At 30.3% G+C, this 26,835-nt stretch overlaps 2 protein-coding genes across 8 annotated transcripts in view; one reads left to right on the plus strand and one right to left on the minus strand.

Moving 5' to 3' along the window:
• The window catches only part of LOC134719289 (protein MON2 homolog), a 302,758-nt gene that overhangs the window by 171,394 nt on the left and 104,529 nt on the right, over positions 1-26,835 (minus strand). The gene's annotated exons all lie outside the window — the stretch shown is intronic.
• Positions 4,768-26,553, plus strand: LOC134719274 (G-protein coupled receptor dmsr-1-like). Of its 2 annotated transcripts, none has more exons than XM_063582281.1 (2): positions 4,768-4,850; positions 24,107-26,553. In XM_063582281.1, the coding sequence occupies exon 2, from the start codon at positions 24,432-24,434 to the stop codon at positions 25,527-25,529; it is 1,098 nt and encodes a 365-aa protein (XP_063438351.1). In that variant the 5' UTR covers positions 4,768-4,850; positions 24,107-24,431; the 3' UTR covers positions 25,530-26,553. The 2 variants fall into 2 exon arrangements, with proteins under 2 accessions (XP_063438351.1, XP_063438357.1); XM_063582287.1 differs by lacking the exon at positions 4,768-4,850 and adding an exon at positions 15,846-15,994.

Genomic DNA, 26,835 nt, shown 5'->3' on the forward strand with positions numbered 1-26,835 from the left:
TTTCCGTTTTAATTTAACTGTACTTAAAAAAATATGTACCGCTTAGGCATTTCTGTTCTATACGTAGCAAGTCAAGCAAACCGCGCATATGAACTATGCTGTCTGATTGAGCTGCACGAAATAAATTAAAAAGTACGACGTTATTTGTACAATACATGAAAAATAACGTCAAAATAACGTTACCAAAATTAACACCAACACCGTACGCGACGTCTCATGCAATTTAATGTATAGGTAACTAAACAGTATGAGTTTTGTTCATTGTTGACGGAAGTATGGTGACCTATCAGTGCTTTCCTCCATGTCATTTGGTCTCTGGTGGATAAATGCCTTTTTAGATATTATGATACATCTCCTTATTTTTATGATACAGAAATTAAAACTAAAGAGAACATGGACTTAATTCAAAGTGAATTATTCTTAGTTAAACCGATCTTCGAGAAATATTTTATATATTTCTAGTTGATTACATACTTAATAGAAGAATTTCATTAATTTTTTTCTACTATTGTTTCTGAAGCTCAGTCTCCATTTAAAGTATTTCTGAATCATAATAGGTTCATGTGATGAAATTGTCACTGGGAAAATACTCTTTGCAGCAACAGGTTGCATACATATATTATGTATGGTATTAAGTTTTTATGCATATATTTAACTTAGTAAAGAAAAAAAAGAAAAGTACTGGGGTAATTACAAATTAAGTACTTGTAAACAGTTTTAGTTCAATATTAGATTATAATATGATGCACTTCTTTTTCTTTAGAAACAATACTATGTTCTTATTACCACAAAACATTGGGTATACCTATTTGACCTTGCAATTGAATTTATATCTAAACGGATATTTCTTCAGGAGTTGGTCACCATAAATTCAATAAATGTTTTATACAGTAAGTTTATAAGTAAATTCATTCTAAGCATTGTGAAACTCTTGATAAATTTTTGCCTCATCAAATCTAAATTGTGCTTTTTTTTAAAGACCCATTCCCCCAAAAAGGTCCAAATTTCGGTATCAAAATTAAAGTAATTCCTTCAGATAATTGTATCAATACGTTAATTCTTTCATGTCATGCTCTATGCTCGTTTTATCATGGGTAGGTGCTTATCAATATTTCTGCGTCTCGTTAACACTGTGTTTCAAGATATTGACAAATAAAATTCCTACCCATGTTAACATGAGTATAGAGCATGATATGAAAGAAAGTGTTACTTAATTAGCTCATGTCATTTTTATGAAGCTGTCAGTGTGGCTTAATTTAAAAGAGATACTTTTGTAATATTTTTTTCATTCAACTATGTCTGAGTATCTACCCTTGCTGAACATACTTAAACCAAATAAGACAAATTTAAAACCAAGTGTTCAAAAGTGTTGCAACCTATGTATAAGTTTTCAAGATTTAATTTTCACTTTTAAATTAGCAAATTCACAATTAGCATTGATTCTGAATTTGAATGTTGATATTTTCACGATTCACTTTTATCAAATCACTTCAACTTGAACAATATATCCTAAAACCTACCCAAGAAATGTAAATATATATATATATACGAAACCTTCGATCTGACCTAAGTAATCAATACATATTGAGTAATTAATTTTTGCTCATGTTTCAAAGAAGAATTTCTCACTTTTCAGTCCCTTATGTGGAACAGATGTCAAATAAACCTTCCCATTGGCAAATCTTCACAACAATTATATGTATCAAAAAGTAGTAATTAAAGAAATATTGTTAATCATATTCTGTTATTACATGAACCAGTGTACACTAAATATAGATTTCAATCTCGAGGGGGGCCTTTTTCATTAACAAGGACCAAGTCAAACATATGAATCAATATGAGAGAAAATTAGTAACTTTTAATATCATCTGTGTGCACAAACAAACCTAAAATCAACAAGACATGTTACAACAAGATTATTATACTGATCAATTGATTCTCTTTCTGACATTTCAATGCTAATTGTTGATGTTTTGACATTTTCATGAAGCAAATCGGTATAAAAATTAAACTTTTCCAATAATGATACATTTCCAATTACTTGGATTTTTTTATTCAAGTTGTTATTTATTTTTAATGAATGAATAAATACATTTCAAAGCTTTAAAACAAAAACAAAAACAAAATGTTTGTGGAAACAACTGTTAGTTATTACACCTATAAAAAACATAATCATACAAAAATATTTACTTTACATCTTCTCTCTGAGACTGTGTTTTCTTTTATTTACATTTAATTATGAAAATCTGACCTTTTGATAAATGAATGTCTTTCATGAATGGTGTTAGTTATACAGATGTATTTATACTAGCAATGACAATGAAGTATACTAGAATAGTTAATGTCACTGCACAGCCTATTAAAAAAGACCAATGAACCTTAATAGGGACTAATTGAGATATCATATTTTTACATTTTTCATCAGACATCCATAAAACTAAAATACTCTTACCTTTGACAATCATTCTCAAACTTCATCACTAGTATAGGCATGGCAAAGCCAATGCTTATGAAGGTTAATTAGATCTAAAAAATAAAATCAGAGATGAATTAAAGCATACACAAGTTTCATTGAAAAATTATCATAGTGTTAGGGGGAGTTTTTTTTATAATATTTACACTAGTCATTTTTGAGGCTCTTTATAGCTTGCTGTTCAGTGTGAGCCAAGGCTCTGTGTTAAATGACATACTTTGACCTATAATGGTTTTCTTTTACAAATTATGCCTTGTACATATATGAAAGTTTTAAACGACCGTGACCGGTAATACAGTCCTTGCACGTCACCATCATTCAGGTGCTGACATACCACATCTTATATATATCAATTACCCTGAACAAGCAACAAGGTGCTCTGTATGTTAATTTCTTAGTAAACAGGTTCAGATTTTAGGTTAAACAAGACATTTACAAAATAAAATGTGCATAACAAATTGAGTTATATCATCTGAATGCTGTTTGAAAATAATTCAGGTACAATTTCTATGCAACTTGTGATCAATTTGACAGTGGTCACTCATGTGATTTCCCCATGGAACAAGTAGACAAAAACATAATTAATTCTGTTCAAAGGCTAAGCCATGCGAGTAGTACTGATTCATGTTGGTTTTTACACTAATATAGAAATTCTGTGCTACATGGTGAGAGAATAATAAACGCTTAAACCAGCCATTGTACATGCCTATAAACAACATAGATCACTTTAATATGGTTAAACAATCCTATTTTTTCTGTAAACACTATCCCTATGGATTAATCTTCTGCCATGTGAACACAAGAAATAATGATTTAGGGTGGGATTTTTCTGCATAATGCAGACAGAATAATTCCTTCTTCATTCTGGTATAGTGTTAACTATTATTTGGCTTCTTTTTTTTCCAGAAGGCAAAAGGAGAGAAAAATGTTAGAATTCTTACATTTACCAAAAAATAGAAATCAGCACTTTTTTTTGCATAATGCAGGCAGAATATCTATATTAAAGAAACAAATAAAGTTTGTGGAATGTGCATCAAAATCAGCAAAATTAATAGAATCATTCTATTTTGATATACCACATTCACTAAGGGTCTCTAAGTTACAGAACTTAATGTACAACTTAACAAAAGCAAAACTTTGACAGCAACTCACTGTGGTCAAATGTAACCTTTGAATACCCATCTACTTTCCTTAAGTCAGGGATAAAAACAACAGCAACTGACCAAACAGTATTAAGCGTGACAAAAGGTTATGTTCAATTGATATTTTTAGCAATAATGCATAAATTTTGTACTTCAGGATGTTGGAATTGAAGCCATAATCACAGTATTGAATATAACTTACCAATAATGACCAAGAAAGGCTATCATTAACTGGCCAATAAAGGCAATTTAAGTCAATATTTATCAAAAACCAAGACACGCAAGACCTTGAACCACTTATCAACTCAAAGAGGTGGTAGTGGGATGTATAATTATTTTAAATTAAATCTGATAGCATCAATATACATTCAAAGACTTCACTAGCACAGATTTCAAAGTCCTTCATGTAGTATTGATAAGCAATGTCATTTCCACATATATACTTGTACATTATAGTGATTTATTTCACCCTGGAACTAACTTTGTTCTCAGATACTGTAAACCAACTTATTTTCACGGATACTTTATTTTGCGTTTAACCCTTTCTTGACCACTTTGCAGCTATTTAGTTTCGCAATTTTCTTATTTACTTGATGAAGTTTAATAAGGAAAGATCCAAGGTTTACACATTCGGGACGATTTATATTTGCGTAATTTTTCTACTCGCGAAAGTCCTGAAAATAAATCTCTCGCGAAAATAAGTTGGTTTTCAGTATATAAACCAAATAAAGCAAAGTAAGCATTTTTGCTTCAATACATCTTTATTAGAATTGAATGTTCAGTTACATGCAAAAAAATAATATCTTTCAATTCTAAGGTTCAAAATGTAAAACATTAGAGATCAAACACTTAACCTTTTTTCATCTGGACTATGACAGACTGTTTTTAAAATAAATGCAGTTGCAAGAACTGTGATGATGTCCTCTTTTATGCACAACAAAATGTTGACCATTTGTATTAAACTGTATGAAAAAAATATGGGATCAGTGAATTCAACATCAATGAGAACAAAACCCCAAACACACAAAGTATATTCAATACTCAAGCATGTGCTTCCTTCCTTATTTCTATACAGAAAAAAAAAAACAATTTTTAGTTGTATTCTTAATATTACACAATCAACATAGAATAATTTGACTAATATTTATTTTTTAGATATAATGATTAAAGCCTTATGTATAAAAGAAGCCTAGAAATCTTCCAATGTTAAAAGTTGCAACTTCTGTCCAAAACAGGTAAATAATGTTATTTATGTTTTATACAAGTTATTCCGATTATCAGCAGTACTCATTCAAGGGTTTGTAGACTGACCATTGGTATTTTAACAGTATGGGTAGATATGAAATTATAATTGCTTAAATATGAAACAAATTTTTGATTGTGTAATCCAATATTGTTATAGATACATTGAATCAAGTCTTTTTTCTTTTTTGTCTAATCATCTTTTTTGTGATAACAGACAATGTTCTATCACAACAGGTGACTAATGGCCTTGTAACACTCAGTTTTTTTACCATAATTCATTTAAAATAACTTTTAGTAATTTTCTGCACCTTTCCAGAAAAAAATCAGTAAGTCAAATATTAGTAAACTTTTCCTCATCTGTTCGGCAAGCTCCTAAACATCTATAGTAAACAAGGAGCAAGTGTGATTACCAAACCTCACGATTTTAATATTGGTTTTAACCGATTCTCATTAAGATATTTATAATCTGATATCTACCAACTACTGTGTTTATCAGCTGCTATTTTCAACATATTTCAATTTCAATTTTATTTTGCCAAAGATTATATAATTCTGTAAAATCATTTCTGTTGAAAGACAAAGATCAAGTGAAGATGACACAAACCCAATCTTCTTTGGCATTGATTATTACCAATAGCTTTGTCAATATCTGATAATTAATTGTTATTTGTTGTTGTAATCATTGATTATGCTGAAAATTAAAAGAAAATATACAAGTTCTGCATACCAATTGTGTTTTTAAAGATATTTTGTCACAGTACAACTATTTTAATCAAGTAAAAGTCAGTTCATTAATTTTAGAAACAGCCACTTATTCAAGTCAACATTTTTAAAAGTTATCCACAATTTACCTATTATTGATAATGGTTTATATACTAAATCAAGACTGTAATGTTAACTAGCAGAAAAACTTAAGTCCATTTATGAGTAAAATACGGATAAACAGGATATTTCTTTTATAAAATTTACTACTGAACATTACCATAATATGATTATAAACAAGCTTTGGTAGAAATCTAGTAAAGTTTAAGAAAGTTATCAAAATTTTAAAAACTTTTACCACAAAGTGAATATTTGTGGACACCACTCAGGCGTTGCCACCGACTACAACATCAATTACAAAAAAAACCAGCCTTTTCTAACTCAAATTTGGGGTAAAAGTTTTCATCCTTTAAAGCTGTACATAGATATACACAAGCATTCCATTAATTAATAACTTCCAAAAGATGGGCTTTTTGATAGCTGATTTTTTTAAAATTTATCCATTTTATTGTACTATTTACTTTATCTTCCTCCTAGTTGTAAGCAGTTATTTCCCTTCAGAATTTTCATTATTAATTTTTCAAAAGAGTAATCATACATTAAAGTGTTACTAAATAAATTATGAAACAATGGGGGACACTGATCATATTTTGGTGTTATATTAATCAAAATAATAATTAAATGTGACATGAAATAAATGAAACATACAATAAAGAAGTCAATAATTTCAACAATTATTAATTAATTCTAATATAATAGATGGGATTTTTTTCTTGCACTATATGTGTTATTCTTATATAAGCTTTAGGAGTACATGTATTTGTAGAATCCTAAATCTTAGAAAAGCATGTACTAGATTTTTTTTCTCTTAATTTTATGTGGTACTATATCAATGTCATTTCAACTCTAGTGGACAGTTGTCTCATTGGTAATCTTATCATATCTTCCTACTTTAATATTGCTACAAATACACCAATCTCAAGTTGATCTTAATGAATAATTTACAAGGTTGTCCTGAGGTCAAGCTGCCTAAATAATACAAACCAGCGATAGGTTCTTACTGTGACAAAATGACAAAAGCAATGTACTGCAAAGTGCACAAATTCGAAAATTGTCTTTCCACACCAATAGTTCATCTACTATAAAACAAATGCATTTAAGGGAAATAAGTCTTATTAAATCTTAAACACTGGAGTGGTTTTACAAAAAAAAACTTAAGACTAAATTTTATTCTAAGTATACTGAATTGTTCATGACTTGTGATCAATCTTAATCGTAAGTTTTTTTTGTGAAACTGACTCCTTTTCCATAAAATACTTGGGAATTTGCATACTAAAGTAGAAGTAATTTAGATTTTTAGAATTCCAATACCGTTTCCATAGGTTTCAGACTTCCTGCTATAAAAATTTAATCCTATTGACTCAGAAACATTCTAAAAGTACATCTAAGAGAGGATTATCATCAGATCAAAATGAGGCAAAATAAGGATATTTCATTTGAAACTAAATCTTTATCGTACAGTCCCAAAATGCCCCTGAACTTATGCCACTTTTGAATACAGAGTTAAAAGTATCCCAAAAACTTGTAATCATATATAATACCCATCACAATACAAAACAATGTTTTATATCCTATTTTTCAAATGTGAAAATTTGTTATCTAAATTTAATAACTTCAAAAAATTAATCTTCAATCAATTACCAGTAATTGAGATTCAGGATTTAATAAGAGCACTTAAGAGTTAATGGGAATTTAGGAAAACCGATGAAAATATGAATTAATTAATCAGATTTCAGTACAAATTTTAATGGAAATGCACTACAATTTTTTTAATTTGTGTTTATTAGCTGATCAAGTGTTGACTGCATAATGTCCAGTGGCAAATATTTCATGCATATTCAGAATGAGAATAAATCAGAATATTCAAATTCCTACAATTTGAAAGATGTTGGACAATTTTGACAACCAAGAATAAAAGGAAGATGTTAGTGGGTAAGACAGTTCACCCTATGACCACATGATATAGTGCCGTTTTGGTTTCTAGAACATATAGAGAGTTGAGGACTGTTGTCATAAAAGTGCAATGTACAAACAAGATACTAAAGCAGGCAGACAAGACAGTTAATTTCCATATAGTTATGACTTCCTGTTGTTTTTCCAAGTCTTTCGATTAGTTGTTTATTAGTTAAGTGTAATAGTATACATCATTCTCCAAATGTCTTTTCGTTATAAATGTGGCATTGGGTTGCTGTTACTAGACAAATACCTCACATCTCATTTTATTCATATTACAGTCTACTACATTTCCTACAGAAATAGATGAACGAGACAACAGTAGAACATAAATATGACTGGAACCAATAATTGTCCCTAATGGTACAGAAAAAATAAGTGATGAACTCCTGGCATGGGACAAAACACATTTTTTGTATGGCACTGAAAACTAAATGTTCAAGGAAATACAAAAAAAAAGGACTGGCATTCTGGCATTTCAATATTCTTGGAAGTTGAACAAGAAAATTTTAAGAACCTTAGGGAGCACACTCACATACCCCCCCCCCCCCCCCCCCCCCCCCAACATTAAGAAATGTAGGCAAAAAAATTGAATCATAATTTCCTGTTGATATGTAGATTGAAATAGTATTTACTTATAATCTAAAAGGTTTCATAAAATTCTGTTGTGAGGTTTCAGAGGAGTTTTGATGACAAACTGTTGCAGTAGTATATTAAGGCAAATAAGTTCAAAGGGGCGCAACTCCTAGAAAAAATCCTGAATCATAATTTCCTGACAATATGCATATCTACATAGTATGCCTTATTATCTACAAAGTTTCATGAAATTCTGTTGAGTGGTTTCAGAGGAGTTGTAATGTCAAGAAAAGGACTGACGGACTGACAGAATGACGGACAGCAGGACAAAAACATTATACCCTCTGCACTTAGTTGTGTGGGGTACAAATGTGTTTTGTTTTTTTTGCTTCAAAAGTATGGACTGAAATGAAAGGGTACTTAAAAATACCCAAGAAAATAAATGAATCCATCGTATATTCTCTTGAAATAATAGACATTATATTTTAATGTAACTTTAGATTTTAACATTAACATCTGTATTGATAAATATATTATTTCTGTTCAGATTATCAATTAAATCCCATCAACTGTCAAAAATAAGAAAAAATATTCTCGCGTATACTCTTTGATATATTGACATTTCTGTCAAGAGCGTGCAGATATCACAAGCCAATTTTAATGAAAATCAATTTAACCAATCAAAGTTTATAGCTACATCTCAAGTATCCTGTAAACAAGTCCATATTTGGTACATATCACCTTCTTACGAGTTATATTTCCATGTTTGTTTTCTTTTATTAAAAACAAGGCCTTTCTCAATGTGTACTTCCGCAAAAGAAAAACAAGGACAATATGGAGTTTGTGATCTCTGCAAATCTAAATAATCCCAATATTGTTTTTATTATCTATGACTAATGAAATCATTTTCTAAGTAAGGATATATTAAGGTTCAAATCCACAATGTTTCAGGTAGTCCACTTTACAGGTTATTGTGATAGTTTCAAATCACCTCAAAACGATTGTGACATTTAAAGCCTGCACATTTTACATTTAGCTCTGACTTGTATATTTCCCCCCCCATCTTTATGCACTTTCTATCATGAATCTGAGATATATAACTGTATTTTTTGTAAGTTTATTTTTATGTGTGACATCTGATAACTAATGATGTAACAATTTCCAAGATTAACATGTATGCTCGCAAAAACAAAATTGACTTTTATCATATTAGACATATCAGTGTCTTTACAGTATAAATTACAACTAATTTCCCTAATGAAGTCTAACAAAGCTATTTATGTTTACATTATGGGGGTGGGAGAAATCACATTTGAGTTCTAGTGGCCTTAATGGTGAATCCAATGAGGCAGGCTTTGTCATTTAGATAACTATTATAATGCCAAGGAGGAATAGTCTAACTGAAGATATTTATCACTACTGGCATTATACCCCACATAGAGCCAAATTCATTTACTTTGTTGGCACAATTGGAATTTTTCAACTGTCACTTCTATGAGGACATTAAGACACATAATAGAATTGGCTCTAAACTTTGATTTCTTTCTGATATATCATTAAATTCTTTTCTTCCCAGTCTCAATGATTCACTTAATATACATTTGCATAAAAATATGTTTTACCACTTAAAGGCAGGCTTATATCCCCTTTCTCAGCCACAAACATGCACACACCATTGGAAGAACTCTTTACACAAAGCCAGTAGACGATTAACAACTTTCATGCTGCGAAAAATATAAAAAAGAAAACATGCATACAAATTTGATATTCAAATAAGTGTTTGTTACTTATTTCTTTGACTTTCTTACTTATAATTTGAGTATAGAAAGTTATAAGAAATTTTCAATTTTTCAAGTCCTTCTTAAAACAAATTTTGTTGTGATTTGTAATCAGATTATTTGACTATCTCCAACTCCAATCAGGCATGCTAAAGATTGTATTGAAACTAACATTAACGCCATAAGAAAGATAAGTCATGCTGCTGGTTTTTAGGGCAACTACCTTATTATCAATTCTAGCAAAACTATTCTGATACTGTTTTGTGGTGTTTACAAATTGCCTGCAGTAAAATAGTGTAGTGTTGCTACAAAAATTGTGTGAATATTAAAAAAAGTCTCTTCACTTCAGAATATATTCCTTTTAAACCTGACCAATCCAAATGAAAATAATACTTAAACTTCTTACAATAGAAGGACATTGTATTCTTTGTTAGTCAGAACAATTGTCTATCAATTTCTGTTAAAAATGGCTGACTGTCAGTGTGAAGTAGTCATTATCACAAGGTTATTCAGGACATACATTTTCAAAAATACAAGTCTTGATTGAATGAAACATGACAACATTCAAAATAAATCACAGAAACCGGAAAAGAAGTAAAGCTTTATCAAGAGAAGTTTATTACATCATGACTTGAGTTATTACTCTTCAATGATAAATTGTTCAATAATGGATAAAATAGATTGTCAATTGATTACACCACAATAAATACTGACCGGCCAAAATACATCACTTATGGACTGAAGTGGACACGTATGTTCTGTCAGTGCTATATGGGTACAATTCATGAGTGTTATTTATCAGTACAAGACCGATCAAGTCTTATCCTGACAATCAAATAAAATTATTGACTTCAATCAGCTAATATTTTCATGTCAATGAAAGTTGTATGAGAGGCCTAGTATTTACTTTTCCTTGTTTACATAACTTCCTAACCTAATCAAGTCTTTATAGATTTCTGCACTCTGACTCAATTCTCTGTCAAATGAGTAAACATCTTAGTGTAAGCTTTGTGTAAGAATCAAGAGAAAGGAAGCTTACTTTTGTTTGGTATCTATTAAACCCCTGGTTTTTGGACCAGTTCATAAATCTCCATCTTGAGTTTTCTATGTTGTGTTTTGTATACTGTTAGCTGTAAGCTGTTGACTTTGAATTTCTGTATGTTTGTAGTAAGATGTTGACCCTGCTTTTCTAGAGGTTTGCCATAAGCTATTGAGTCTAACTTTCTGTTCATTTAGAGTAGAGTACCGGGTAAGTTTTGAGTATTAACCTCTGCATGTTAAAAGTTAATTATCAATCCTGACTGTGTACGTTTTGAATAAGTCATTAACCCTGAGCATTTGTATGCTCAGATTATTTATTGAACCTAAGCTTCTTAATGTTAAGGTTACATATTTCAAACAAGAGTATTATATTCAATTTAAGTCTGATAATAACAAATACAGAAAAGCAATTAATTGGATTAAATATTCAATTTCTCTAAATATTGAATGAATAAACTTCCTTTATATTTCTTAGAAATATACAAGACTTAATTCTTTTTTTTCTAGAAAAATTTCCAATTTAAAAGCTTAATGTACTTTGTTTATTTCTGTTTAATAACTTAAAAGCAAAGTCTTTTTCTTACAAATTGATGAAATATCATGTTAATCCAGACATCCATGCAGTCCTTATTGTCAGTTTGAGGAAATTGTTCTTAATGCTAACGTGACATTATTGTCTTTTGAAAAAACTCCAAACCATACTGAACAATGACCTTATAAAGATAAACTCATAGATATAATCAATTTACTTACAAACAAAATTTGTGTTGAAAGAATATGGGAGATACATTGATCAAAGCAAATCATTAAATAGCGAAGAGAATGCCAGAACCTTAGAACTTACAGGAGTAACAATGAGTGCAAAATTGTGGAGCAGGATCTGCTTACCCTTCCAAACACCTTAGATCACCTCCATTTTTTTTATAGGATTTGTGTTGCTCATACTTAAGTTTTCTTTGTTGTGTTTTTAGTAGACTTTTGTTTGTGTTTTGGTAGTACATGTACATATATTTAGTTTTTTGCCAATTTGTTTTCTTCTTTTCACGCTTGAATATCCTTATGTACTTTCTATCTATCTTTCGGTAACGGATCTCAAAATGAGGCCATTCATTCAAATTTTGTAGTTTGAGGCACTAATGGAAATTCAAAAATATAAATACTGATATCTGAGAGACTAATGCTTTTTGAACATCTGATGGATGCTATTTAACAGAAAGGACTAAACAATTGGCCTCATCATACCTTCTATTTTTCTTACTTTTCCCTTCATTTGGCTGTGTGAACTAGTGATAAAGTCAACCATTTCTTGTGAGAATGAACACAATCTTTTCTAGATCCCTGAAAAAGAAGGATATGTTCTAAATTTCAATTCAGAAACAGATGTCACCGCTGTATCACTACACTGTATGACACTATATTTCTCCATTGACATTCTTGGAGTTAAATTTAAATATTTACACCCTGTCCTGAAGCCTCGTATTTTAAATTTTACAATTTATCACACTCAATGCAGTGGTAGAAACTATATTCATATAATTTTCTTTAATGTTTAAATGTAAAGCATTTTTTTCCTACCAGAATCAAGTAATTCTGTTTAAAAACTGACACAGTTACTTTTATTGGTTGATCACCCAACGAAAAGGAATGAGGTTATTTTAATCTAGAAATAAGCGTAATGACCAGATCATCAACAGACCATTTTTCACTTTTTAATGTTTTCAGAAGTGCCTCTTAAAGTTACGCAAGTCCCCAAATGATATATCTAAAACCCAGCGGTAATTTGTCTTTGTTGTTAATACAGTCTAAATCCAGTCTAGGGATTTAGCATAGAAAATTTCAAGACAATTTATTATCTGAAGATATTAAGTCTGATACTGCTATGATTTAATTGTAATCAATTCTCCTTTACGAGAATAATTTGCAAGCAAGCTTCCACATCTACATACCAGGATCAGTATTTCTACAATTATCTTGAATAGACTCCTTGATTTCAATATTCATGATACTTGTTGAAGAATATTCAATATAATCTGTTTGAAATACATTCAAATCCTGTGTCCTCGCTTTGCAGACAATATACTTTTTACTTTTTGTTTTTGTAATCATTGCATCCACCAATGAAATTATTGCTTTCAACTTTTTGAAGGTATGTCAATATATTGCAAATTCTGAGTATTCGAAAAAGATATTTAGAACCAATTTTATATTTAATCAGATTGTATAAAACAAGAGTGCACACACTAAATTGTCTCGCCTTCTTTACTAATCATTGGTATTATGTTGATAGTCCTAAGTATAAAGCTTTATCAAAACTGTCACATAAACTTAACATTAACCAAGATAGCTAAACAAAGACCATTGAACCATGAAAATGAGGTCAAGGTCAGATGAACCATGCCAGGCAGACATTTATAGCTAACAATGCTTCCATACAACAAATATAGTTGACCTATTACTTAAAGTTTTAAAAAAATAGACCAAAACACATAAACTGTGCAATGAACCTTGAATTGAGGTCATGGTCAATTAAAACCTGCGGGACTGACATTTAGATCATAATATATTTCAGTACACCAAATATAGTTGACATTTGGGATATAATTTAGATAAAAAGACCAAAAAAACTTGAAAAATTAACTTTGACCACTGAACCATGAAAATGAGGTCAAGGTCAGATGACATCTACCCGTTAGACATGTACACCTTACAATCATTCCATACAATAAATATAGTAGACCTATTGCATAAAGTATGAGAAAACAGACCAAAACACAAAAACTTAACTATAACCACTGAACCATGACAATAAGGTCAAGGTCAGATGGCACCTGCCAGTTGGACATGTACACCTTACAATCCTTCCATACACCAAATATACTAGCCCTATTGCTTATAGTATCTGAGATATGGACTTGACCACCAAAACTTAACCTTGTTCACTGATCCATGAAATGAGGTCGAGGTCAAGTGAAAACTGCCTGACGGGCATGAGGACCTTGCAAGGTATGCACATACCAAATATAGTTATCCTATTACTTATAATAAGAGAGAATTCAACATTACAAAAATTCTGAACTTTTTTTTCAAGTGGTCACTGAACCATGAAAATGAGGTCAAGGACTTTGGACATGTGATTGACGGAAAGTTCGTAACATGAAGCATCTATATACAAAGTATGAAGCATCCAGGTCTTTCACCTTCTAAAATATAAACCTTTTAAGAAGTGAGCTAACACCGCCGCCGTAGCTGCCGCCGGATCACTATCCCTATGTCGAGCTTTCTGCAACTTTTAAGTTGCAGGCTCGACAATAAAATCACAGTCAAAAACATGTTTTATATAGATATTGTTTAATACTGATTAAAATGTCATATTGTAAAATAAATGCATATAAAAAGGGTGATATCAAAATATGATGGTTTTGAGAAGAAACATAACCAATAGAAGTTTAAATTAAATTTTGATTATTTAAAACAGCTAGCACAAATTGAAGATCACAAGTTGTTTTGCAATGTTAAGCACAAAACTATTAATGTGAGAGTTGAGGAAAGAAGAAGTCAATGTAGAAGTCATAAAATGGCTTGAAGTTATCTGTTTCCAAAAATCAATCAGTACACATCCAACATCAAATGGATTTAGCATATAGAAGTCCTTATCAGTCAGAGATAAAAATGCAAAAAAGATAGGTATTGAGAGAGTTCTCTCAATACATAAGTGTATTATTAAAAACAAAATCAATATATATACCATTCACAACAATATTCAAAGATTAATTTAAAGTGTAAAATTAGTAACCTTTTAGAATAAGTTTATTTATAGGATAGATAAATTCACTAAGATTGTTACTAGAAACATTTACAAGCTCAGATAACAATATCACCATAAACATTAGGATGTCTGGTCTCATCTGGCTAAAATGAGTATATTGCTTCTGGACATTCTAAAACATACCATTTGATAGGATTATTGCAATTCATTCATGCTTTTTGTAGAATTATCTAAAGAGAAAACATTAAAAGGTGCTCACTACTAAACGAACATCTCATCAATTCAACATGATATTTGCTGAAATACCCTAAAGTAACAAGATTAAGTCCATACTATAATTTCATGATCAGCCTTCACTAAGGAGAAATGAAAAGAAAATGATTCATAGATTTTGATTCAACACTACCAATTATAGCTTTTTCATTTGTAAAAGTGATAGTTTACAAGTTTTCAATGCATTTTTTTGTATGAAATTTGGTCCTAAAAATAGGATGACAGGGCCCATATACATAAGAGACAAACAAGTTAGACATATTTTTAATGTTCATCACTCTAGATTTTTGCAATTTGGCTTATTAAGTGTTAAACTATTAATCAAAGTTCATGTTAAGCAAAGGTTTCAACTTAAGATAGTGTGAAGCTTGTATGTTTTAATAAACTATTTCATTTCCATTTTTACAACCATAGATTGTTCCTGAAGAACCATAGATTGGAAATCAAAAGAAAAAACATTACAGCTATTCCAGACAAATCTGATAAATATTCTAACAATAATCAAATTGGCTTCAAATTAACATGCTAATGGGAAAGGCACCATAAATAAGACTAACACATAAACTGGTACCCCTGGACCACATGTTCTACAGCCTTCTATAACTATCAATAGTAGTAAACTTTCAATAAAAATGTACTATTGATCTCACAGGTTATGGTCAGTTAAGTGGACAGCATCAATTAAATCATACAGGGAGGGTATTTATATATCAGCATGAATTATCATTATTATTGACCCTTCCATGTCATATAGCCTAATGCTTCATAATTTTATGGATTGGTGTGACCATTCTCTTGTGAATACAGATCTTGATTAATTTTCTAAAGAAATAATTACATTTAATCTAAATGTATCTGCTGTGTGTGTTAAACCCAATTGTTTAAGGATTTTGATAAATAATAAATATGGAATTCTCTATTAAGGGTAGGTAAAATATATATTATTTCTCATGAACAAGCAAATAAATGAATAATAGACCATAGAGTAAATCGTAATCTGATTTCTGAATTGCCTACTTTTATGTATTAAACTCTGTGGGTTGCTTTTGAAAAATGATACAATTCTATACATTTGAAATACAAACCAAACATTTTTTTTCATAAGCAGTACTCTTTACGAATCTACAAGGTAATGAGCTACCTACGATTTTTTTTAATTTCTTCAACCTCTGGAGGAAGCTCATAAAGGTTAATCTAGAAAAGAGCTTTACAACCCAAATTTGTTAAATTTAATGAACACAAATAAAAATATATGGTCATAATTGCCATTGTGAAACAACTATCCATCAGTCAAAATGATGTACTTGAATTTACTTGAAATAAACTCTGCTACTAAAGAACAAAAAACAGTTTCAATAAACCAACTGTCCAACATGTTAACATTTTGTTATACTATTCATGAATTTGAAATTGTTTTCCTTACAAATCTCATTAATATCAGTGTAACAGCATGATACTTCTTATTTCACAAAAAACAAACATTACTGCACTTAAAAAGATAACTAAAAACAAATTACAGATCAAGGTAAAATACAAGATTTGTGACCTTACTCTTATGTCCTTTTGTTAATAATGAGCTAAATACCTAGTAACTGCAATCCCTACAGATTAAATACAACCTGAAGCAATGAACCAACATTGTTCTCATGTACTTCAGTTTATCTAGAATTTCAATTATTGTATTTGTAATCCGATGGGAATCAAACCTTATCTTCAAGAAGGAATCCCAGTATTGCAACAAATTTAATTTGTTTTTCTCAGAAGCCATATTAACAAACAAAAACATTTCACAGAAAACTAGATAAACTTCATATGAAAATTAGAGAAGACACTCAAGTGCTCAAGAAGCTTTAGCACTTTTTGCTTCACCATCATATTGCATGTTATAAGTAAATCTAGGTGATGATTTGTATTGATTGTGTTTAGGCATTTTCTGTGACATGTCACATGTCACAAAGTGTGTCAAAGAGTGGTGTAAAATGAACAACATGTTCATTAATGCAAATAAAACAAAATGTTTGGTTACTGGAACAAAACAGAAACTATCAATTCAGACTTATCAACCAAACTTGATAATAAATTCAAAAGTTCTACAAAATTCTTCATGTGAAAAATTATTAGGTGTTAAAATTGACAACACACTTAACTGGAAAAATCAAATTGACCAAGTTTGTGCTAATATATCATCCAGAATATACCTTCTTTCTAAAATAAAGAAGTTTTTAGATATAAATGCAAGGAAAACATATTACAATGGGTATATTCTTCCCTTAATTGATTACTGCTGTTTTATTTGGGGTGAATGTAAAAATGAAGGGAAAACAAGAATTTTAAAACTCCAAAAAAGAGCAGCAATTAATTCTAGATGCAGATCCTTTATCCCCCCCCCCCCAGCCCCCTTATTTAAAAAACTTGGGTGGATGACAGTTGACAATAGAATAAATTACCACAAATATTTACTTCTATATAAATGTATGGGTATGGAAGCACCAATGTACCTAGTTCAAAAGTTTAAACTGAAATCAGATAATAATCCTTACTCCTTAAGAGGTGTCACTCAAGGTAATCTGATAGTTCCTAAGCCAAAAGCTGAACTATTTAAGAAATCCTTTGCTTATTCTGGATCAGTATTATGGAATGGACTACCACACAAAATGCGTAAGGCTCAAAACACTTTTACTTTTAAGCAAAGTATCAAGAAATATCTAACACAATCCTGATAAGAAATGTTTGCTACAATCATGACAATGCATTTGTAATGTATATTTTTTATTTTCATTTGATTTTTTGACTACATGTATACTTCTTAAACAGCATTATATCTTATGTTTATAATAACAATACATTGAACTACATGACTGTAAATTAACTATGTGTAAATATCTGTTTTGATTGGTGTCTTCTGGCTATTCCTACATTTTGTATTTTACTATTCTGGCTATTCCTACATGGGGGATTAGTGGAAGAACAATACATGTTGTTATTGCAAGCTACGTTGTTTTAGTCATTAGTCTCTAATTAGGTACTAGGTAACTTTACCTGTGGAAATTCAATAAAAATAAGTATTTATATGATATTTATGTAAAATGTTATTTTTTTGTAGTTGGAAAACTGTATCAAGTATTATAATTTAGTACTTCTAATATGGAATTTCTTAAAAATAAAATCAATTAAAACAAAAGATTGTAAAAGGCAAACAGTATTCTGGCAATAGTTTTTTTTAAAAGAAAAAGTCTAGAAAATACTGTTTAAAAGAAAAGGTAGTTAAAGCATTTAATAGTACTATCCCCAACAATTTCATCTTTAGATTCAAAGATTTAATTGGTTCCATTATTTGAATAAATAATTCATTTTGAACAAAAACAGAAGGTCAACAACAAATCATTTAGAAGGTTGGCACTGTAAACTAAAGAAGTAAGTCAATGCACCACACCCAAACATCTTCAGAATGATCAAGTTGTTTAGACAAGAAGAAGCCGTCTGTGCTTCCACAGTAAGCAATGCAGAACATAATTTAAATTCCGTTCAACTGGTGGTAAACATGTTCCAAGAAAGAGAAAATTAACAGGGAAATAGATAACATACTTTGTGACATCTTTTTCTAAATCCATAGGAGGTTGGATGTGTACAGCTTGGTATTTTAGTCTGAGATGCTTGAATTTTTTTATTAGTTGTAATTGGCTTTTAACTAGCAGTCAGTAAATGCAAGTACTCTCAGATCTGTGCAAATTGTCGTTTTGTTGTGGGAATGTATTAGTATTCGTCCACATCCAATTGGTGTTTTTGCAAGATGTATTTCTATTTGTATTCATCTGATGAATTGAGCGGCCTTTTCAACTGTTTTTTTTATAGTTTGTTCTTATGTTGTACTGTTTCACCACTGTCTAGATTAGAGAGAGGATTGGCGCCTTCAAACAAGTTTAACACCACCACATTCTGAATGTACTTGTCCCAATTCAGTCGTTGCCGTTTGTTGCTGTGTTATATTGTGTAGTTTTCACCTAAATATTTCCAAATATTTGTGAATTAATAAAATGAGCCTGTAAATTCATTTTGTGTTTTCATTATTTATTTAGTACCTAAATTTTGATTTTTTATTATTCTATAAAATATTATAATATAAATTATTCTTTTTCTTTATTTTCAACAAGATTTACCTGGGTTTACCTTGGTTCATTAGTTAAGTGTTGTTACAACATAATCCTACATAATCCCTTTGTTTACATACAAATTCTGGGAACCCCTACATACAATTTTACTATTTTACCTATAAAATTCAAAATGTAGGAATAGCCAGAATGAACCGTTTTGATTGTATTTTAATTTGTATGTGAGGGCCTCAGGGAAGATTAGTTTATTGTAACTAACTGAGGGTTTAGTCACGTTTCTCCAACATTTGATAATTAGACTAAAACAACATTAGGGATTAGGGGGTCCTCATTAGGACTGGCATCGTGATAATTACCTTTATCAGGTCTTAACTAAAATATTGTAAAAAGGGATATTGTTAAAAAAAAAATTCTATCAAAAAATTAACAAACCATATATTTTTGGTCGAGTATATATTTACCCTCTTTAAATAAAGAATTTATTATTATTATTATTATCATTGTCATATCTGTGAAATGTCATGACTTATATAGTACTGTCATTTTCTGTGACATGTCAAGAGGTATGAAGTCCTGTCATATCTGGTACTCCAGTCTATTTATAAAAGAAAAGTTTTTTATGAATATGAATGAAGTCAAAGACTGTTTTTTTTTTTATCATACAGATTAATAAAAAGCAAAAAAAGACAATACTCTATTTGTATTTCTAAAAACAGCAAATTAACAAAACACAAACACACAATATTTTTTAGAAATTGTTCAGAGTAAAAGGCAACTTATGTAAGACAGACAATCTTATGGATTGTTGTCTGTGCCGGCTGAATACGCCCTTAATATTTAAAAACTCAACTGAATGCATGCCAGTTTAAGCATCAGTACAATTCTAAATATTAAAGAACAGCAATTTAATAAAGTAACATCATCCCAAATGTGAATGGAATACAGATACACATTTTTCCTTTAGGATCAATATTAAGTAAGTGCCTTGCCTAAATTCTGATAACAACTTGTAGTTCTCTAGTCATTAAAAGCCAATTCTTCATCAAATGTTCACAATACTTTCAATAAAATAAACACCTTTGACATTTGAATAATCAGATCATTCAGAAGCAATGCAGATAAAAGTCACAAATTATGTCTTCATGATTATGGAAAATAAATACAACAGAATTCTATTATGAGAGATGGCATATACTAAACTGCAAAGGGATATCATGTTTGATATGAACAACCATCCCATGCCGAAAAAGAGGGGAAAAGAAAGAAGGGATAAGCAATAAAAAGAAAAATTGTAATGATAGTAAAATTATGTTCATTAAATATAAATAAAAAATTCAACAACTAGATAACTTCAAAGAAAAGATTTTTGCTATATTGTTAATTTCTGTGTTCTCCTCTAGAAAACACTGTTTTGCAGACATGTTGTCTACAGTTACAGATATAAGATTTTCTCAAATGTCTCTAGACATCATCCCATAGTTGGTCTGGAAAGGAGCTAATTATTCAATCACTTTATCTATAACAATGAATAGGAACAAAAGGAAAAACAGAGAACAGGAAATTTTGAATAAAATGTCAGTTCTTATTATATTCTTTATTGAATTTCTATTAGAAAATCTAATTTAATTTTGTTTATTTAGCCATGCATGTGAAGCCCAAAAGGAAATTAACAGAAATTTCAGAATGCATAGCAGATATGTCATTTCCAAAAATTTGAATTTTATTTCTGTACTTTTCAATCTTCTATGCGACATCATAAGAAACTTCTCAACCTCATTGGAACTGGAACTGGAAAAAGTTTTTTATATTGACTCTAATTAACAGTAGTTACAAGTTCTAATGAAATATTATCAAAGATCTTGAATATTTAAGCAATGAATTATACATAACCTGTCAATCTGCCTAACTCTTGGGACTTTTCAAGCATTTACCTGGAATGTCTAATAGAGTACTAGTGAACTATATCAAGCATGATACCATATGCTTCCTAAACCAAAACTAACTGATGGAAATCAACAAATAAACATTTACTTTATTAAATCTATTTTTTATGTGTGTCTACATCTTTGATGTCTAGTTGTAAAGAAGTAAAATACGTATTTGTACACCATTATCCAACAGATTTTCTTGTTTTACTCCATGTTGGATTATTTATAATCACCATTTCAATCTTCAGTACCTTTAACTGTATTTTTCTTAAGTAGGGGTATTTACAGAAATAAAAAATAGTTTTGTGGCCATAAAATTTCATCTGTCCAACATTATAAACATTTACATTTACTCAGAATCTGTTTTTAGTGATATTCCTCTGTTCAAGGTAAGGTTTATGAACTTTATTCTTTCTGAAGCCTATCAGCATAAGGAATAAACAACTAAAAAGCTAAAAAGGTAGTTCAATTCAACTACAGAAAAAAACATCAAACCAACACTATTTGTCGCGTAAAATTTATAAGAATATAGAAAGAATTTCAAGAGTTGACTCAGTTCAAAAGCATGAAAAAGAGGGGGGGGGGGGGGGGGGGGGGCCTGAAACTTGGATGTAAAGACAAAAATAAATACAATTGCAATGATTTAAAAAAAAAACTTGTCAAAATACTTCTTGTAATGTGATTTAAAGCAAATGAAGCATCTGTCCTTATAAAAGTTTACTCTAAGGTCAATTGTGAATCCATAACTTTCTTAAATAAGTTCTGGGGTGAATGAAGAATAATGCTGGGTTCACACGTAATTCGAATTCGATTCGCATTAACTAATTCGAATTAGTTTAATTCGCATTCGTAACGTTATATGTCATTACGTCAATTCTAATTCGAATTAAAAAAGAGTGTGTGAACGCGATCAGCGAATTCGATTCGCATTCGATTCGAATTCAATTCGAATTAAATGTCCGTGTGAACGAGGCATAACTATTTGGGGTGGAAGTACAGGATAAAGTACAATTTCAAAAGAAGGTTCTTAAAACATTTCTGTTATAAATTTTGTGCTCAATCCTTCTTTTCTTCAATATTTAGGATTATAATTGAAAAAAGGTTGGACACCATTGTATGTAAATGGTCAAAAACTATGTTTACAAAAATCACACAGCTATTTTCTATAAAACACATTGCCATTTTTAAATTCATCAATAGAGGATTTTTTTTCTATTTTAAATCAGCACTTAAGGGAATTATTAAATGGCACTTAATGTTTTGACAAGATAGTAAAATTTAAGATAAACAAGAAATTCCCTCTGTTACTGTTTATCTGTACATCTGCATTTTTATCCTAACCACTAAGCGAGTCTATCAAAGCTAAATTGAAAATAGCTTGGTTGTTATACAGGCTGACAAGAATTCTCTAAACTATTAAGAAATTCTGAAAATCTGCAATAATGGAAGATTTTATGTCGACAGTTCTCTTCTTTAGGCAGCATTAAATTGTTTTATTGAGACCTGAACAGTCTTTTTAAAAGATGTTAATTGATTAAACCAAGAAAGAAAATTTCCTTATCAATTTATTTGCTATAAATGGAGATTAGCAAATTAATTTACAAAAAAACTATTGGAGGGAAATGAAGGGTACAAGGTTTTCAAGTGTAATGCTTGTGTAATACAAAATTACTAATAATGTCATCAATGTTAAAAAATATAAAGAGTGAAAACATCCTGTTGAAGTTGGTATGCAAAGACATTGGTGATAATTTAGAATGAATGTTACTTTTTACAAAAATGAATTTCCTCACGTCAAAACATTAATGGCCATTAATATTAATATTTGAGATATATAATGTTTTTCACTTCCACAAATTGAATTATATCTGTAAATAGAGGAGCCCAAAGATAAGTTAATAGTTTAAAGGACTGTTCTCATGCAATCTCTCATTTCTATCACTTGTGAAATCAGAAAAATTGTTTTAAATCATACGAAAACATGAGTATGTACTTAAAACTAGAAAAAGAAAAATGTTGTCTTATCATGGAAAACCTTTAATTACTGCTATAAAATAAACTGGTAAAAACACCTTAATATGTTCTACCATTGTTTTGGTCATTGTATCAGTATACCATATATGAATGATAGCTTGTATAGATCTCCATTTCCATGAAAACGAACATGAAAAAACAATTCTGTGTGCTTATAAATGAAGCAATTCGCATACAACAATTTCTATGATAATGGGTTTATATTCTTAAGATGTTTTGTATTCATTATGAAAGTGATCAGATGGATCTTGGGTATTGTATTCATTCCTTGTGTAATGAGATTTTATACAGGAAGATGACATTTATTAATTTACGTAATGGGGTTCCATGGAATAATTAGAGATTTACACATGATCGGAGAAAAAGGGTATGAAAGATTATAGACAGCCAACATTTGTCTATGCAATGTTTTTTTGCTATCACCTTTATTGTGGATTTCAACATAACTTGTATTTTGTTAATTTTAATCTATTTTACTTGTAAATATTCTGTACATTGAGTTTTGAAACATTGCATTTACTCATTGTGAAAACTATTTCTGTTCTCCCTCCTAATGGATACAAAATCAGCAAATGAATTGAAAACAACAGATTTATAAAGTTCATGTTTCCTAGCAAATCAAAACATGAAAAAATTCAGTTATTTCACAGAATTAGCAAAATTGTCTTCCTACTCAAAATGTCCAATGTAAATTTGCTCTCTTCATTAACAAAATATCAGAGACAAAATAAAATTCATTGCATACCGCAAAAATACAAATAGAATGTCAAGAATAAAACATAATCTCCTTACAGAGTAGATGTCTTGGGTTCAACACAGACTTGTAAATTAGAATATAGCATTAAGGAAAATAAATTGTATATGAAGGAGGCACATTAATATGCATCAAGTCAACCTAGACTTCTCTAATGACTTTCTCTTTTTGTCATACAGAACCTATAAAAGTCTTCTTTTTATTCATTGCAGATTACAAGCCCTGAAAAGACTACAACAATCCGCACAGAGAGTGGTAATTGACCTGTCGTTCAAAGCACAACAATCAAATATGGAAGAAATAAACCTTTCATCCGTTTTGGAATCTTACTTGACAAGGACACATGGATTTTAACAATACTCAGACAAGATCTGATCATTTATTTACATCTTTTACGTTGTTGTTGACTGTATGATAAAAAATCATTTATTTTTGTACATGTCTCGTTTGTAATATAACTGTGATTTAGCAAGTGACAACTGGACAATATAAATATATAGACAATCAAACCTATAAAAGGAAAATATATAATCAATCATGGAGAGTTTGAATAGTTCTGGACCAAATTTTACAGACGGAGTAGTGGGAAACAATGAATTTGTAGTATTCAGCGAGAAGTATTCACAGTACCATGGGTACATTAGCAGTTTCATCTGCTTGTTTGGAGTAGTGTCAAACATTCTGAACATAATTGTTCTAACAAGGAAACACATGATATCTCCAACAAACTTAATCCTAACAGCCTTAGCATTGGCGGACGTCATGACAATGTCTGTGTATTTGGTATATGCTTTGTATTTATATGTGTTCACTCTTCCACGTGATACATATGGACATTCAAAGGGATGGATGTATTTTGTTGTGGTGAACAATCTGGTGGTTATAACCTGCCATAACATGGCAATGTGGCTAACCGTTTCCTTGGCAGTATTTCGGTATATCTTTGTTTGCCATCATGTGGTGGCAAATCAGCTATGCAGTTTAGAAAGAGCCAAATTGACAATTGGTATTGTTGTGGTGGTAACAATTTTACTGTGCATACCAAACTATTTTATGTACCGAGTGTATGAACTGGCTGAATATCAACCAAACTATACAGGCTACTGGATTGATTTGAGTTTGTTTGCTCAAAGCCATTCATTATATCAACCAATAACATTTTGGATATACGGAGTCATCATCAAAATTGCTCCATGTGTCTTACTGACGATTCTGAGTGCATGCATCATTTGTGCAATGCATGAAGCCAGTAAAAGACGTCAGCGCTTGTTACAGCAAGCTGGAAGACACAACGAAGAAACGTCTGCTGAACATAACAGGACAACTATGATGCTTGTTGCTGTTGTGCTTTTCTTTGTAATTACAGAATTCCCACAAGGAATTTTAGCAGGAATAAGTGGCCTGAATCCAAACTTCTTTCAGACAGTATATTCTAATTTAGGAGATATAATGGATCTTTTAGTGCTTCTGAACAGTGCAATTAATTTTATTCTGTATTGTATTATGAGTCAACAGTTCCGTGACACATTTACCAATCTGTTTGTTTGTAATTTCATATCCTTACGGAATGTACACTCGGCCAAACAAAATGGAATGGCTTATAGTACTGTTACAACTGAAGTAACTCAAGTCTAATAAAATAATTGTATATTCAAAAAAAAATTAAGTTTTGCTGTTGCTGTTTTCCTGAAATATGTCTTTCATACTTATTTTTTTTTTATTAAATTCAATCATATAGCCTGTTTATCATATACCTTGTAAATCATTATTTTTTTGTCATATTACTTTTCTAAATTAAGTAGTCAACCAGCTTGTACAAAAACTTAACCTCAGCAACTGATTTCATCCATATATAACTTAAAGTCATGCTGCAGTGGTATAACAATTAATAATAGTCTTTATGCTTTGATAGCTGCTGTGATCCAGCAGTGACTGAAGTAAAATAGCCACTAATAAGCCAAATTATAATCACCAAGAATTAAGTGTATAGTTTTTATCAATAAAATATGTATGAACAATGTATATCAAGACAATATACAAGATGATAAATACAACATTATTGTGTTCAATACATAATACATTGTTTAATGTTTCTTTAAAGACAAGTAAATAAATGGTTCTGTTCAAATATTGAAAAATACATGCTGCTTTTGTTCATATGAAGTCAAATGACAGGAAAGAAATATTATCTGCATGGTTAATTTAAAAATGGTGATTTTTGATGAAATACCTAATTTTATTATCAATATTACATAATTTTGCAGCTATGAATTCAAAAGGGCATATTAAAGCTAAATTATTGCATCATGAGCTGTTGTGTAATTTGCAATCAGGCAAATGATTTCATTCTAAAAAGATTCACCATAAAAGGCCTTCTTTGTCTAGTAAGGATGCTCAATCCATGCTTTCTTTTACAATTTAAAGAAATATTGCAGTATTCATTCCTCATCTGAACAGTATTATGGAATATTATACTTTTTTGGAATCTTTGCAAGAAATATGAGCTGATATTTCCTGGCAAGAGTTTTATATCCCCTAAGCCATCATACGAAAGGTATATACTAAACTTACAGAAAGTACGAGCACATATCTCCAATGAATCCAGAATAACTATCATATTATACTGAACTGTTCTCAAATTATCATTTTGATCATCGTTTTTGTTATACGACCGCAAATTTTGAAAAAATTTTCGTCGTATATTGCTATCACGTTGGCGTCGTCGTCGTCGTCCGAATACTTTTAGTTTTCGCACTCTAACTTTAGTAAAAGTGAATAGAAATCTATGAAACTTTAACACAAGGTTTATGACCATAAAAGGAAGGTTGGTATTGATTTTGGGAGTTTTGGTCCCAATATTTTAGGAATTAGGGGCCAAAAAGGGCCCAAATAAGCATTTTCTTGGTTTTCGCATTATAACTTTAGTTTAAGTTAATAGAAT

This window comes from Mytilus trossulus, chromosome 1 (assembly GCF_036588685.1).
Source record: "Mytilus trossulus isolate FHL-02 chromosome 1, PNRI_Mtr1.1.1.hap1, whole genome shotgun sequence".
Taxonomy (NCBI): Eukaryota; Metazoa; Mollusca; class Bivalvia; order Mytilida; family Mytilidae; genus Mytilus; species Mytilus trossulus.